Source organism: Aquarana catesbeiana, linkage group LG10 (genome assembly GCF_042186555.1).
Source record: "Aquarana catesbeiana isolate 2022-GZ linkage group LG10, ASM4218655v1, whole genome shotgun sequence".
Lineage (NCBI taxonomy): Eukaryota > Metazoa > Chordata > Amphibia > Anura > Ranidae > Aquarana > Aquarana catesbeiana.
In genome coordinates, this window is record NC_133333.1 from 133,675,948 (window position 1) to 133,693,371 (window position 17,424).

The window sequence follows — 17,424 nt, forward strand, 5'->3', positions numbered from 1 at the left end:
TGGGACAGAAGATACTCAAAATTTAGGAGCACTAAGATATTTTTCTACTTGGTGGAGGAAGCTGCTAAAGCTGAAAAATGAACAAAAGAAAGAAAACAACATACAGAATATCTATTGCAGTCAAGCAGCTGGCAAGATAAGATTAAACAGAAAGCAATTGCAGCCCATACGCTTGTGCAACTGGGCTAATTCTGTCCGTGCCTGCTCCGTGAAGACAAACTTTATGTCTGTCATCACATGCCCATTAAACCCCTATCTGTGTATCACACAAAAAAAATCCACCGCCAGATTCCGAACAAATTAATTGCCAAGCTGGGGATGGAGGAAAGAGCTGTCAGTGAAATGCTCCTGTTTTGTTTGTTGGTAAACTTTCTCAGGATGTGGCAAGATAATCCAACTTACATGATTAAACGTGGAGCTGGTGCTACAAGATGTTCTTTCAGCACTTTACATTCAGAGGGAATACACGTCTCGCTCTTTGGCAGATGAACATGTCCTATGCTGGGACAATGAGCCCACAGTGCTACTTACTGGCTAGAGCTGAAAGTAAGATTTAACTAGAGTAATAACATTGCAGCATATCAACTGCAATGTGTGCTCTTCTATTCATGTGTTTTATTTACTTTATTTTTTTATTTTCATAAAAATGTATGTCTGGATGTATTACATAATGGTAATAAAACATTATAGGAAATAAAGTAGTGGACACAAAAAATGTTCTTGCCTAAAGTGATTATGTATTTAGACAAAACATGGTACTAAAGGCTCATAGGTTGATCACTTTGCAAAGGAATTTTTCCCAGAGCTAAGGCCCCTTTCACACTGGGGTGTTGACTGCGTCGGCGGTAAAGCGCCGCTATTTTTAGCGGCGTTTTACCGTCATATTTGCGGGGGTATTCAGCCGCTAGCAGGGCGCTTTTAACCCCCACTAGCAGCCGAAAAAGGGTTAAAACCACCCACAAAGTGGGTGGGCGGGAGCGGTGGAAGAGTGGTATACACACCGCTCCTTTACCGCTCCAAAGATGCTGCTAGCAGGACTTTTTTTACCATCCTACCAGTGCACCGCTCCAGTGTGAAAGCCCTCGGACTTTCACAATGAAGAGACAGGAGCAGCTCTTTCAGGGTGCTTTGCAGGCCCTATTTTTAGCGCTGTAGCGCCTGCAAAGCGCCCCAGTGTGAAAGGGGTCTTAGTGATTGTGGTAAAATGTTCCTTTGCAATGAATACCCAATCATGTGCAAGAGAATTTAAAAGCTGCATTTTTGCTTGCATGTGATTGTGTGGTGGATGTCAGCAGAGCTTCACCTCATCTACTAAACTCTGTAGAAAATAATCTTGTAAAGTGCAGCTTCCCTTGTAAAGGGAAAAAAAAAATTCTTTAATAAATCACCCTCATAGGCTGTACAGCAGGCATCATGATGATACACCATTAGTGTGCTCTTCAATTTCCCCAATTTTCCATATAGCATTTTCAAAAAACGGTTTCTCCCAGGTATGGGGCAAATGTAACGTTGCCATCTGACTCCCACAATTCTGTGCTCAGTTATTGGATGGCCTAAATAACCAGTTGGAAAAGTGTGGATGGGGCCATTCCTAGGCTTATGCAAATAGCAACTTTCAGAAAATTAGTGTTTGCATCAGATTTATAGGTCTCCAACAGTGGATTGTGGTTGGAAAGAAGAAAGAAATGGCTGCACATCCAGAACTTCCGATTACACCAAACCGTGGTCACATAGACACGTTTCACACATACATCTTGTGCTTAATTATTACCATTGGACATTGGTAATGATTAAGCACAAGATGTATGTGTGAAACGTGTCTACGTGACCACAGTTTGGTGTCTTTGGTGATATCTTTGTGAAACAAAATAAAAATCAATCGGAAGTTCTGGATGTGTAGCCATTTCTTTCTTCTTTCCAAGTTTCCCATGGAGGCAGGCCGGGGCTAGCACTCTGCAAGATACCCCAATCAGCCTTATCTTTATACACCTGGAGCAGCGGTTCTTTTTCCTGTTGATTGTGGTTGATAGTTAGAATGCATTCCGAACAGTCTATGCGTTAGACTTATTTTTTTTTTTTTATTAATCTGTGTACAAGGTCTCTTTAACCACTTGTTGACCAGCCGCTGCAGTTATACTGTGGCAACATGGCTCGGCTGCGTGAATCGCCGTCATGGTACATCAGTATCATAAACGGCCACTAGGGGGGCGCGTGCGCCCTCTGCTCGCCCAAGGAGCTGATGCAAGTGCCCGACGGTTGCAATCACCGCCGGGCTCCCGCGAGCGCTCGCGGCACAGTTTCCGGTTCTCTGGGTGGAGAACAGACAGATTGTCTGTTCATACAGAGTATGAACAGTGATCTGTCATCTCCCTTGCACAGTCCCCTCCCCCCTTCAGTTAGAACACACACTAGGACACGCTTAACCCCTTCACTGCCGCCTAGTGGCTAACCCCTTCACCACCAGTGACATTTTTACAGTAATCAATGCAATTTTATAGTACTGATCGCTGTAAAAATGCCAATGGTCCCAAAAATGTGTCAAGGTTGTCCGAAGTGTCCGCCATAATGTCGCAGTCCCAATAAAAATCGCAGATCGCCGCCACTAGTAAAAAAAAGTAATGATAAAAAAGCCATAAAACTATCCCCTATTTTGTAGATGCTATAACTTTTGTACAAACCAATCAATAAATGCTTATTGTGATTTTTTTTTACCAAAAATATGTAGAAGAATAGGTATCGGCCTAAACTGAGGAAAAAAAAAATTTTTATATATTTTTTGGGGATAATTATTATAGCAAAAAGTAAAAAATATTGCTTTTTTTTCAAAATTGTCGCTCTTTTTTTTTGTTTATAGCGCAAAAAAAAAAAACGCAGAGGTGATCAAATACCACCAAAAGAAAGCTCTCTTTGTGGAGAAAAAAGGACGTCAATTTTGTTTGGGAGCCACGTCGCACGACCTTGCAATTGTCAGTTAAAGCGACGCAGTGCTGAATCGCTAAAAGTGCTCTGGTCTTTGGCCAGCCAAATGGTCCGGGGCTGAAGTACTTAAGATTATTTTGCTCAAAGTAAAATAAATAAAAATAAATTGCTCAAGGTTTTATCCCATCCGATCACCTTAATTTCAAGACTGTGGCACAACTTTTAGGGAATCTCTTCACCTGTACAACAATTTGTCTTCATACCTAGGTAGCCTTATGGTATCATTTACACTTCTTTTTACTGGCATGTTGTTACTTTTAAACATTAGCCAAAATAAAGATGATACAATTCCTTTGTATCTAGTTGTGGTTTTAAAAATCTTTAGGTGTTCAGAAAACAATACTTATATATCTTAAAAAAAACATAGGCATTTGGGTTGATTTACTAAAATTGGAGAGTGCAAAATCTGGTGCAGTTCTGCATGGTAGCCAATTAGCTTCTAACTTCAGCTTGTTCAATCAAACTTTAACACACACAAAAAAAATGGAAGCTAATTTGTTTCTATGCAGAGCTGCACCGGATTTTGTACTCTCCATTTTTAGTAAATCAACTACATTGTCTGTAGACGCACATCCAGTATATTTGTAAAATTGTCTGCAATCTGTCCACATATGATACACATGTGTGTGGGACTGCTCGGGGGAGCTGCAGAAATTAGAGAGACATACATTGTGAACAGATACAGTTTCCATATGATTTAACTCACTTTTCTGTTGTTATAAGGATTGTTGTTCACTGAACACCAGGTAGAGCTCAGCATGAGTAAGGCCCCTTTCACACTGAGGCGGTTTGCAGGCGGTATTGCGCTAAAAATACCGCCTGCAAACCGCCCCTAAACAGCCTCCGCTGTTTGTTCAGTGTGAAAGCCCGAGGGCTTTCACACTGAAGCGGTGCGCTGGCAGGACGGTGAAAAAAGTCCTGCAAACCGCTTCTTTGGAGCGGTGAAGGAGCGGTGTATTCACCGCTCCTTCACCGCTCCTGCCCATTGAAATCAATGGGACAGCGTGGCTATACTGCGGCAATACCGCGGCTATAGCCGCGCTGTACGAGTGATTTTAAGCCTTTTTCGGGCGCCAGCGGGGGTTAAAACCGCACCGCTAGCGGCCAAATACAGCTGCAAGAACGACGGTACAGCCTGTTGTACCGCCGACGACCCCACCGCCCCAGTGTGAAAGGGGCCTAAGTAAAGTGTCTTAAAGGCTAAGTTCACCTTCAGGGGGAAAAAAATGCACATATTTTTTGCAGGAAAAAAATGCATTTATAATTTTTCCCACAGCAGTCTGCAAAGCATTACACCCAATATCGGTGGATCGAGGGGTAAAATGTCAGGCTCCTGAATGCACAGCCTCCAGCTTTTTTCCCCTAGCTAATTTACACTAAATGTACAATAAGGCTTTAAAGGCTAAGTTCACCATTAAGGAAAAAATAATAAATCCACATATTTTTTTCAGGACAGAAATGTGCATTTATTATTATCTCCAGCAGGAGCCGACAAAGCATTGCAGGCTCCCACAGATCTGTCTTCCAGCTTTCTGCACATCCATTTGTATAGGCTTTTAGGTAGAAAGCTGAAGGAAGCATCAAAGGACAACAAGTGCGCAGTTGAGGAAGGTGGAAAGATAGCGCTGGACCCGAAGGGTTTTCTTGCTGGTATTGTTATCTTAAGGTATTGATGTTGGTGTAAATGATCTGGTTCCTGGGCAGGCAGCTTCTACACTCCAGAGGATCTCTACAGTCTCCATGACTTGTAATGTAATGCAACGAGAAGAGTAATTGAAGCTCCACTCCACTGCTAAGAGGTCCAGATACAACTTTATTCCATTAAAAGTCAGGGGTACAATCCAAAAAAGTTGGCTATTTTTGGATTGTACTTCTAATGTTTAACCCCCTGACAGTATTCCTGAGTGTGGCTCAGGGTGGATTTTCAGCACCAAAAGGGGTAACCACGAGCCAGACTCGGAATCGCATCGCAGGATCCAGGTACAGCTTACTTACCTTGTCCCCAGGATCCTCGATGTCTCCCCGCACTGTGTGCGAGCCGTCCTCCGCTCTATCTATCATGGAGCCGAGCTCCGTTCCCTGCGAGTGTTGCGACACACGGGGACGGAGAACGGCGCCAAATTCAAAAAGTAAAACACACAATACATATACAGTACACTGTAATCTTACAGATTACATTACTGTATCAATTTATTTCACATCCTTTTTGTCCCTAGTGGTCTGTCCAGTGCCCTGCATGCAGTTTTATATAATAAATACTGTTCTTTCTGCCTGGAAACTGGAGATTGTCCATAGCAACCAAAACCGTCCCTTTACATCAAAAGTGGTTTTAGAACAGCTAGAAAACAGCGATAATAAATTAGAATCACTTGCAGAATTGAGCGATAGTGATTTGTGGGGAAATCCGTCATCAAACACTGAAAAGTAATGACAGCGACAATTCTGCAACTGAGCAAGTTTCAGTGTTTTTGATTTGATTACATTATTGAACAATTTTTATTATTATTATATTATTATTTGTTAGAATTATTTATAGTTATTTATTATATTATAATTTATGACTTCATTTTTCAAACTTTATCATACCCGGGATGTCTACTAGACTCTTGTTTGAACAGATTTAAGTGAGTTATTCCTAAAAATTACAGGCCTACAATATAAAACGCCAAATTTCCATGCAAAATAATTGTACCGCTTTGAGCATCAAAAATCTGAAATAATCATACCACCAGGGAGGTTAATGGAATAAAGTTGTGTGGCGCTTTAATTTCAATTCTTGTTATAGTACAAGTGTGCAGTGGCAGATGGGACAGATCCCTGTGAATGAATGATGCAGTGTTGTGAGTGCAGCCCAGGAAGGGGGTGCTAGAACATGTTATATTGTACTTACCCTTTAGGCTGAGTTCACACTATTGCAAATTGGATGCAGGTTTCCCGCATCCAATTTGCACGTCAGGAGATTGGGACCGACTCTCAATGGAGCCGTTCACACATCTCCACAGCGGCTCCGGTGCGAATTGCACTGGAGCCCTGTGCGTCTTTTTCAGGTCCGAAGTCAGCCAAAAATTCATGCTGAAATCAGACCGAAAATGGTGAATGGGGACGCACTGGACTCTGTGCTGCTGTGAGCCGCTGCATTCTCTAGTGTGAACCCAGCCTTAAGGCGGAAGTAAACTGATTCTCCTTTTGCACTTAAAGTTGTTAAATTATCACAATAAAAAAATGAGCAGAAATACATCCAGACAATTTAAAATTGCATTCTTTTGCGTCAAAAAAAAAAAAAAAAAGAATAAAAGAGTAAGGGACTTTAAATGAGGCAGGCTCAAACACAACGTAAGGGTAAGAATTTATTATACATGAATATCAAATTGCGTAACGTTGTATATGACAAATAATTGCTCAATGCATATACAAACATCTTGGAGAATACATAGCATACATATAAACAGGATGTAAACCATGATTACCATAACAGGGGAACAATTTTGCATATTTCATAAGTATGATGAAATAGAACTAGTAATAGTTAAATTCATACAAATATTGATGGAAGTGTGAGGGGTTACATCCTCAAAAGGTCAACACGTTTCTTCGATAAACCGACTCATCAGAATCGGATGCTGAATGTCTGTAAGTAATAAAAGGTGTTCTAAATCAAAAGCCCATGATATGGAAAATATTATATGTAAAGAGGTTTATATAAAAAAGAGAGATGGTCAAGTCCACAAATTTACATCCCATTGGAATGCTGAATTCGAATAATCCTGGTATGCAGGAGTCACCACATCAAGCCTCCACCCGGGAGCTGAGGTGCAAAGGTCCGCCCGGAACAACAGCCCCACATTGAAATGCCCCCAGCCAGTGAACAAGTATAGTATAATGACTATTATGCCAGTAATGGAAAGTGAAATCTGTAGGATAAATGAAAAGTATTGTATACGATAAACCAGGCAGCACTATCAAACGCAAAGGAGATTAGAATACATAGAGGAGAGAAGGTGAAAGAGAGTGAAGTTGAAGTGCAAGATAGGGCGTAGGTAAAAATACACCTACTGGATAGTGTGCAAAAGAGAAATAAAAATTGAATGTGAAGTGAAACAATGAAAATTGTGAAAAAGTATAAACAAACCAGAAAAAAGTGAACAAGTAACGTTTAGAGAATCGTGAAGAGAGATACACCTGTTAGGTGATGTACATAGGAAATCAATATAAGTATAAAGTGGATAGAGCGGAGTAGTAGAGTATAAACAGACCATGACATATGGAATTACCCTTTAGTGACAGGTACCGAGTATTGGTGTGAAGTGAAGCCGGCAGTGCAAACCGGTCATCTGGTCAACTGGAAGTGGGGATGCCCTGGTGGACCGGTCAAATAGGGTGGATACACAGCAATGTCACGCAAGCGTGATGACGGGCGGGAAACGTCTGCCCACCAATGGCGCTAAACCTAATCCCGCCAGCACATCAGCTAGACAGAAAAATGCAGTGATAACCAAGAGGTGCCCAAAAAGGATGTCATTATTGCAGCATATGCGTGGCGTCAATATGCACAAGGCTATTTTGACACCCGTCAAAACAGAAGGGTGGCAGGGGGCGGCGTCTAATGCGAATCGCAGCTCCCGGGGAAAGAAAGATAAATGGCAAACAGAGCAAAGCAAGCACGATGAACAAGATCCACTAGGGATGAAAGAACTGTGGAACATTAATACGTAAAAAGGGTCACATTAAAAAACACTCATCACAAGTGCACATAAACAGTAAGTAGCATCCAGAGGGTAGGGGTCATAAGATAGAATCCCATCTATCCCTAAGGTAAGTATATTAGTGTTAAAGAGGTAGCTACATGCTACCCATTGTGTTGAAGCCCTGCCTCCATCCCGGTTTCAACATGTGAAAAAGGAGGGGGGAATGTATATCTCCATATACTGGGACTTTAAATGAGGCGCACAGGAAAAGGGGGTGGTGTGCCTCCATCCCTAATCTAAGTTCAAAAAATAATAAAAGAGTATGGGACTTTAAATGAGTCAGGCTCAAACACAACGTAAGAGTAAGAATTTATTATACATGAATGTTAAATTGCGTAACGTTTTATATGACAAATAATTGGTCAATGCATATGCAGACATCTTGGAGAATACATAGCATACATATAAACAGGATGTAAACCATGATTACCATAACAGGGGAACAATTGTGCATATTTCATAAGTATGATGAAATAGAACTAGTAATATACAGTTAAATTCATAAAAATGTTGATGGAAGTGTGTCAAAAGCTTGACGCATTTCATCGATAAACCAACTCATCAGGGGTGGATGCACCTTTGCACCTCAGCTCCCGGGGAGATGTGGTGGTGACTATGTATTCTCCAAGATGTCTGCACATGCATTGAGCAATTATTTGTCATATACAACGTTGCGCAATTTGACATTCATGTATAATAAATTCTAATGCCCCGTACACACGGTCGGATTTTCCGATGGAAAATATGTGATAGGAACTTGTTGTCGGAAATTCCGACCATGTGTGGGCTCCATCACACATTTTCCATCGGATTTTCAGACACACAGAGTTTGAGAGCAGGATATAAAATTTTCCGACAACAAAATCCATTGTCGGAAATTCCGATCGTGTGTACACAAATTCGACGGACAAAGTGCCACGCATGCTCAGAATAAATAAAGAGATGAAAGCTATTGGCCACTGCCCCATTTATAGTCCCGACGTACGTGTTTTACGTCACCGCGTTTAGAGCGATCGGATTTTCCGACAACTTTGTGTGACCGTGTGTATGCAAGACAAGTTTGAGCCAACATCCGTCGGAAAAAATCCTAGGATTTTGTTGTTGGAATGTCCGAACAAAGTCCGACCGTGTGTACGGGTCATTACTCTTACGTTGTGTTTGAGCCTGCCTCAATTAAAGTCCCATACTCTTTTACTATTTTTTTAACTTAGATTAGGGATGGAGGAGCACCACCCCCTTTCTCCGTGCACCTCATTTAAAGTCCCAGTATATGGAGATACACATTCCCCCCCTTTTTCGCATGCATTTTTTTGCTTGATCTGTAATGTGGTATGAAACTGATAAAAATGTATAGATAGATATTTTGAACAGCTTGAATAAATGAGAGCTATGAAAAATAAGAATATTTCTCACCATAACAATGATGTGGGCCATACACAAATAGACATAAGTGATTGAACTTACCATTGGGCAAATACAACTATAACAAATTTGTCTACATCAGGCATTGATGAATCACAGGCACCTTTCTTGTAAGCTCCAAAACATTGGGGGTTATTTACGAAAGGAAAATTCACTTTGCACTACAAGTGCACTGAAAGTGCACTTTCAAGTACAGTCGCTTTAGATCTGGGGGGGACATGGAAGGAAAATAAAAAACAGTATTTTAGCTTGCGTATGATTGGATGATAAAATCAGCAGAGCTTCCGCACATTTCAGATCTACAGCGACTCCACTTGTAAGTGCACTTTCAGTGCACTTGTAGTGCAAAGTGGATTTGCCTTTCGTAAATAACCCCCATTGTTCAATCACTGTTATTCCCTTGAGATAAACTGGTACTTGGACTGTCAATAGCATGTCTCCTACTTGTGTAAATCAAAGAAAGGAAAACACTCATCAGCATAACCTTGTAACTGATTTTCTTAAACCAGTTAAGAATTTTGATTACACAATTTGACAGGCAGACAGTAAAAGAATAACTTACATATATGTAAAATGCACATTAAACATATTATGAAAACTAAAAAAACTAAATTGCTTTCAGTTAACGTTGAAATCACAACTGAAAATACTGGAATCTTGAGAATCTCTAGTATAGGGAATAGAAGATTATGTTGTTTACTGATAATGACCTCATTCAATGATAAAACACTTTATCTTTAAGTTATCAGTGATTAATAATTAACGTACTCTTTTGAACTGCTGTCACATTACATTAAGGTTGACAAGAGGTCTGTGTTTTTTTGAACAATAGAGACTTGGAGATTGGTTACTAGACAGGATCTCATCAAGCCATGGATGTCAGATAACATTATTGTGTCTAATGAGTTTGGAAGGCTGCTCCATAAGAATCCACACATTTACATTCCTTTAATATTTGGCCAGTAAATTTCACACCAGAATGTGAATATACACACTGTTTACGCTGGAAAGCATGTGAAAAAGAAAAGTAAAATGGTGTGAAGAAACATAGATAAAACAAAATAATGCCAAACAAAGCTTTCAGTTAGTACTGAAGTGAAAAAGATGGATACACAATGCTCCTGGCAATTTACTACTTTCCTTAAGTCATTGCACAGGATATGTGCCAAAAAAGTTACACACCATTCATACATATATTTTAATAAGCATGCAATAGTTTGAGGTCACATTTAAGCCAAACATGGTAGTAAAGCAATGCAGACAGTGCAGCATGGTAACCTGTTATAAAAAAGCAAGCTATCTTTACAAAACTGGCTCTTTTGGGCTATAGGAACTTTCTTTACTGAACACGCCTGCTAATGTCACAGATAGAAAAGTATAGCATAAATATAGACTTCTTTTATACCATGGAGCAGGTGAGGTATGCTTAGGACCCAGTTTATAATGTAATTACACCCCTATACCACTGCCATTTCTCTGCTTAAAAAAAGACACCCTCACCCCCCTCCAAAAAAACAAAAAACAAAAAAAAAATCTACCACATTTATAAAGCACAGCAGTTTAACATTAGTGGTATTGTAAACAAAAAAAAGAAATTACATTAAATTTATGACATTTAACATGCCAACTTGCATTGAGAATGCCTGTTTATCAATCTAAGAGGAAAAAATTAGAGGCTTTAGAGCAGGGCTAGGCAGTCTGGGGCCCTCTAGCTGTTGCAGAACTACAAGTGCCATCATGCCTCTGAGAGTAATTGTAACTGCCAGCCTTGCAATGCCTCATGGGAAATGTAGTTTCACAACAGTTGGAGGTCCCCAGGTTGTCTATTCCTGCTTTAGAGAGTAGTAGACATGCCATGCAATGACTGTTTATTGACAGAAAATAAAACCAACCTATCATGCAAAAAAAACTATGGAAGAGTAAAAAGTTAAGTAAAATATTTATCTTTTCCTCATCATCCATACTGCAGGGGATGACATCATCATTCCTGTGATGAGATCCTGGGCATTGCTGATTACCTAAAATCTCCTGAGAAGATGCTCCAGTGCAGAAGCATGTTTTAAATTTCTAATACTCAGCAAAGCCCAGGATCTTTAAAAAGGAATGGGGATGTCACCCTTGCCTAGGCACTATGGGTAGAAGCCAGAAGGTTTTTTTTCCTTAACAAACTTTTTTTTTTAACTTTTCCTACAGTATTTTGAAATTGTAAGGGGAGCCATAAAAACTGAATGTTGCATTTTAAGGGACCCTTTAAGGAAGAAATGGCATTTAGAGCGGTACAGCGGCTTCCACTTCTTACACTGGAACTAATGCTGAATTGCACATGATACTGAGAGCAGTAAAGCAGTAATCTCTCTACTATAACTGATGATGAAATTCACAAAGTCCTGCCCTAAAAGTAGCAACTTCTTCCTTGTTAATTGGCTACAAAAGATGGTTCAGAGAGGATGGTTGGATGGCCCACTAATGTCACAGCAAAAGCACACATGGAAGGTAAATGGTGAACATCAAGATAGTGTTGGTAACTAATAATAAAACAAGTAGTTTGCTCATCCTTATCAATACATACCATGTACAATGTTGATTTTAATATATCAGTTTACATTATCAAATTGAGCACATGGGGAGTGCATAGGGGTTATTTTACAAAAACTGAAGCATGTAATACCTAGTGAAGCTGTGCAGGTAGCCAATCAGCTTTCAGCTTCAGCTTTTTCAATAAAAATTTGACAAAAAAAAATGGAAGCTGATTAGTTTCTATGCAGTGCTGCACCAGATTTTGCACTCTACAGTTTGGAAAAATCAACCCCATGGCTTCATGTGCAATACCTTCCATTTTTTATTTCCCACACTTTTGTATTCATTTGGTTATACAGATTTGATGAATCTCTGCATTACATAAATTAAAAGATTTCCTACCTGTTTCTAGTAGTACTTAGCACAATATATGTCAACAATATATAAAGTACAGCCTTGTAATCTGTTCAGTATATTTAATAAACATGTAAATTCTACTTTAGTTTTGTTATTACATAATTAATAATGTTTTTTTTTTCTTTAAGGTAATGTTTCCAACATCCTGATTGTTCTGTCATGCCTCGAATATTGTGGGGTTTTCTTCCTTTTTATATCATCTCCTTGCTGTGCCCAGTGCCCAAGGGACAGGAGAGCAATTCCAACAAAGCTTCAACTCACCGTGGGACTCCAGATAGCCCCTGCTATGATGCCAAACAGAGGCCGAAGTACTGCATCCCTGATTTTATCAATGTGGCTCTTGGACAAGAGGTGATCACCTCCAGCACTTGTGGGCGAACGCCACAAAAACTGTGTTATTTTCTAGACTCTACAAATGTGACATCACGCCGATGTCAGCTTTGTGACCAGAAAAAATCTGATACTTCTTACCCACCTTTATATATGACTGACACAGATGCTCAAACATGCTGGAGGTCAGAAAGTGGTTTAACATTTCCACAAAATGTGACATTAACCTTACCACTGGGACGTAGATTTGAGCTTGTTTATGTCAGCTTGCGTTTCTGCTCTCCCCGTCCTGATTCTATGGCAATTTATAAATCCATGGACCATGGAAAGACTTGGATCCCTTTCCAGTTTTACTCTACTCATTGCCGTCGTGTTTATGACCAAGCTACTACTAGTGCCATTACAAAACCCATGCAGCATGAAGCCACCTGTACAGATTTCCAAACAGGAGTTAAACCTCTCACTAAAGGACTTGTAGCCTTCATGCCATTGGCTGGTCGCCCATCAGCCCGTAGATTTGAATACAGTCCAGTTCTACAAGATTGGGTGACTGCTACAGATATCCGCATAGTCTTTAATCGTCTACACCATGGTAAGAAGTTGGGCATCCGTAGGAAGACTGCTTTTTATGGAGTTTCTGAACTTCAGGTTGGTGGAAGGTGTAAATGCAATGGTCATGCTTCCCGTTGTACTGCTTCAAAGGACGGACTTCTGTGTGACTGTCAACATAACACCATTGGTCCAGAATGTGATGCTTGCAAGCCTTTTTATTATGACAGGCCCTGGCAAAGAGCAACACCAAGTAATGCACATGAATGTGTGGGTAAGTAGGAAAGCTTTATTCAAATTTATTACAAGTTCACTTACTAGAATTAATATTTTGTTATATCAGCAATGACATTTATCTACCTACTTCTAGATGTATAGTTTAAAAATGTCTGATTTGCAGCAACATGTACATGCAAATGTAAAATGCCTTTAAAATCACAATAGATGATAATTGTCTGAATTCACCAAGAGTGAGGAATAATTCAACAGTAGGGGTGAGCAAATCAGCCCAGGACTGATTGACAAGGGGTTCCATATAACCCACATGTAAAGTGGTTATAAACCCTCACATATACCCAGTAAAGGGAATAGCCTCAGATGATACACCGAGATTAAACAAACCCTCCTACATAATTTTTACTTGTTTATATTCAGTCTTCTTTTTTTGCATCCCTTTAAAAGTGCTGAATTTAGATTCCTTATTTATCTATCTATTCCTTTTAGAATCCTTCTTTATCTATCAGGGGTACAGGGGAGGGGCAGGGAAGTGACACATGCTGATAACAGAGGAACGAAGCACCAGAGAGAAATGACAAGATATGAGTTTTGGAGAGAGACAAGTAAACACTACAGATATATATGTGCTTTTGTAGATTTCATGACTGAGGTTTACAACCACTTTAACACTGAACCCCACTAACTAAGTTTGAATGTGAATGCAGGTCTACTGGACAGGTGAGACATTCTCTTTCTTATAACAATAAACTACTTCTTACAGAGACCTCTGGGACCCCACTGGACCTTTTAGATCTATGGGAGAAAGACTTCCAGATTACTCTTTCCCCAGAGGCACTCACCAAAATCTTGACTCTTTATTACAAGGCCTCCATTAGCAATAGGTATCAGGAATCAGGTTATAAGATCATCACTCTTAATGTTGCATGCCATTTTTCCTTCCCTCGCAGACACTTTTTTGATATATGGTTCTGGGCTTGATGACATGCTTTATATTTTTTGGACTTGCCCAAGATTGCAGAATTTTTGGACACACCATCATTTATAAATATACAGACAGCGGTGCCACAAAAATACAAGTGTTCTTCCACCTTCACCACAATACAGTGTTATTTTCTGTACAGAAGAAATTTGTAGTGTGACACCTAGGGAAAGCAACCTTCTCTTCAATACCAGCTCAGTGGAAGGCCCCTTCACCACAAAAGATACAAAATGGTTGTGTCGAGTTGAGGATATCAGGCTCATGGAGGACTTGACTAGCTCTCTTAAAGGCACCAACTCTAGTGTAGGGAATTTCTCATTTCAAGATTAATTTAAACAAACTACTGATACCCAAACCTTGATGATCTTGCATAATTCTGACTATTCTATTCTTTAACAACTTGCCCATATTTCTTTCAGCCTGCCTGTTCTCTTCCCCTCAACCTATTCTACCTCATCCTTTTCCCAACAGATCCCACCTCTTACCATTACCTCACCCCCTTCCTAGTTCATTTTCACCTCTGTCAATTAATTTATGGTAGGGATTGGAACCACCATTCCTTCCAGTCTATCTCCTTTGTCCCCTCTCCAGCCCTCTTCATACTTGTGTATCCCAATTAGCTATTCTGGTTCCCCCTTCTTTTTCTTGCCATTTTCAAGCAATTTCAATAGTGCCTCTAATACCTGCTTATAGTATTACCCACCTTTTCTGATGAGTGATATCTCTATTATTGACATATGAACAGAACAATTTGTCTGTTTTTTCCATGACAAGTAATGTCCAGATATAAAAACTTGCACCTAAGATGCAATGGACTCTAGTCTGCTTATATGCCTTTTCTTTGTCAGTGAACCATGTTTTTAAAGGTATTCACCGAGAAAGTTTCTGGCATCCTGATATAATGTAGCCACAACTTTATGATATACACGGTAAAGTTAATCAAAAAGACAAGAAAGAACCCCCTATCGGGGCTTTTAAGCAGCCAATAAAATGCAGTATAGATGGTTGAAAAAATTAGATTTTATTAGTACAAAAAATATAAATAACGTTAAAAGAGAAAATTCATTGAAATAAATACTGACTGTTAGAGTCAGGACACGAACTGAGTGTGGCGTACATATGCAACAGACAACAGCCTATAGTGAAAACCAATGCAAGACACAATGTATACGGGGGCAGCCTAGATTTCCCCAATTGTAAGTCCTTGGGGTTAAATAACAATGAATGCCTCTAAATAAAAACAGTAAGCCATACAGTATATGTGGGACAATGATAATTGTATGTAATAATTCTGACGCGTTTCGACCCTTCCCGGGTCTTCTTCAGAGGATGGCTGTCCACACTAAAAGAAAGGGGGTAACATTTATCAAACATAACATCGAATTTCCACGGTGCCGAAACCATACATGCATACCCTGTAATGTAACTGAATAAATTGTATAGTTACCTATCGCAAGAATTGTGACACTACAATGTCATTTTTGACATTGCAAAATGTTTGAGATGATACAATTACTCCTTCGCTCCCCTGTCTCCCCCGTGTCGGACCAACTCCCCCGGGGACGGGTGATGGACCAGATGAATCTTACGAGAGATCACGCTTACCAGCCCCCCATGTGGGAGAGGGAAGGAAGGGAAGGGGCGAGACGGGCAATCCAAAACCGCACCCAGATGGAATTCACGTTAGTGCTAGAAATCAAAAATGAAAAATAACGAAGGGTCAGTTGGTTCATACCCTATAGTTGGGAAGTTTACCAACCATGAGGTTCTGTATGCTTGCTAAATTATAAGTCCATGGATGTACAGGAGGGCATTGCTAAAGAATGAAGAACGGGAAGGGAAAAAAAGGGGGGAAAAGGAGGGGAGGGGAAGGGGAGGGAGGGGAAAGAGGAGGGGAGAAGGAAGAGGGGGAAGGGAAAAGCGTGTGAGGAAAGAGTGAAAAGAAAAGGAAAGAAAAAGGTGACTAAAGAAAGAGTGAGTGAAATACAATTGAACTAGAAAATAGCAAATGCCCTGCTGACAGTTGTTCACCATGCGACTTCAAAATATATAAGGGAATTGATGGGGTAAAAGTGCCAACAGACCACAAAAGAATAGCCCAGTGAGCAGAGGGAGGGAAGAGGGGGAAGGACAGGCCAGCGACGCTGGATGGGACAAAGGAAAGAATAGAAAACAGGGGGGGGGAGGGAGTGAGGGAAGGGGGGGGAAGGGGGGGCGGGGGGGCAGGGAGGGGGGAAAAAGGGGAGGGAGGAGGGGGGGGAAAGGAAGGGGAGGGGGGAGGTGGAAAAAAGGGGGGGAAAAAGGAAGGGGAGGAAGGGGGGGAGGGAGGGGGGGGAGAGAGGGGGAAGGGGGGAGGGGGAAGGGGAAAAGAGGGAGAAGAAAAGGGAAGGGGGGGAAAGAAAGCTGGGGACGGGCAAGAAAGTAAAGGAAGAGAAGGAAGGAAAAAAAAAAAAAAAACAAGGGAAAAGGGGGGGGGGAAAGGGGGAAGGGGGGGAGGGAGAGGGACTCTAGTCTGCTTATATGCCTTTTCTTTGTCAGTGAACCATGTTTTTAAAGGTATTCACCGAGAAAGTTTCTGGCATCCTGATATAATGTAGCCACAACTTTATGATATACACGGTAAAGTTATTTTCCCCCACTTGTATATCTTGTCTTGTTGATCTACAAGTCGGAGAATAAAGAATGCATAAAAAAAACCTTCACATTCCCTGAACCTCCGCCCATCCCTTATCCCCAATTATTCTCAAAATATTGAAATTGTAGACTTCAGGTATGTGTTTAGTAGAAATTAGATAGATCAGGACAGTGCACAAGCAAATAGAGGTAGCAAACAGGAAGATAAAATGAAGGTTTTTATCTTGCAATAAAAATCAGAGTATATTATCTGTGAGACAATAGCCACACATACTGTTCTATGGCGAGATAGTATGTAAGCAGCTTGCATAGGCCACAGAATAAGTGGAAGGGACAAGATGGGTTTTATCTTGAAATACAAATAGAAATTACTGTATATTATTTGGGAGACCATATCCACAAATACAGTGCTGTACATTGCAGCTCCAGAAATGCCACCTGGAGCTGCAGAAAAGAGCTCCACTATAATGATCTCCATGTCTGGCACTTTAAGCCCCACTTTGTCCAACTCCTTGCACTGCAAAGCCTCCCCATTATAATCTCATGGTCATTTCCTGGCCTGGGTTTATATATATATATATATATATATATATATATATATATATATATATATAT

The 17,424-nt window shown here is 40.4% G+C and overlaps 1 protein-coding gene across 5 annotated transcripts in view; it reads left to right on the forward strand.

The window, feature by feature from the left end:
• Positions 1–17,424, forward strand: part of LOC141110906 (netrin-1-like) — a 182,169-nt gene that overhangs the window by 135,053 nt on the left and 29,692 nt on the right. For 4 of the 5 annotated variants that reach the window (XM_073602688.1, XM_073602685.1, XM_073602684.1 and 1 more), the window contains one exon: positions 12,209–13,233. In XM_073602688.1, coding sequence (XP_073458789.1) covers positions 12,240–13,233 — 994 coding nt within the window. In that variant the 5' untranslated portion in view covers positions 12,209–12,239. Of the gene's footprint in view, positions 1–11,339; positions 11,640–12,208; positions 13,234–17,424 lie in introns of all 5 variants that reach the window. The other variant, XM_073602686.1, reaches the window with a different exon arrangement.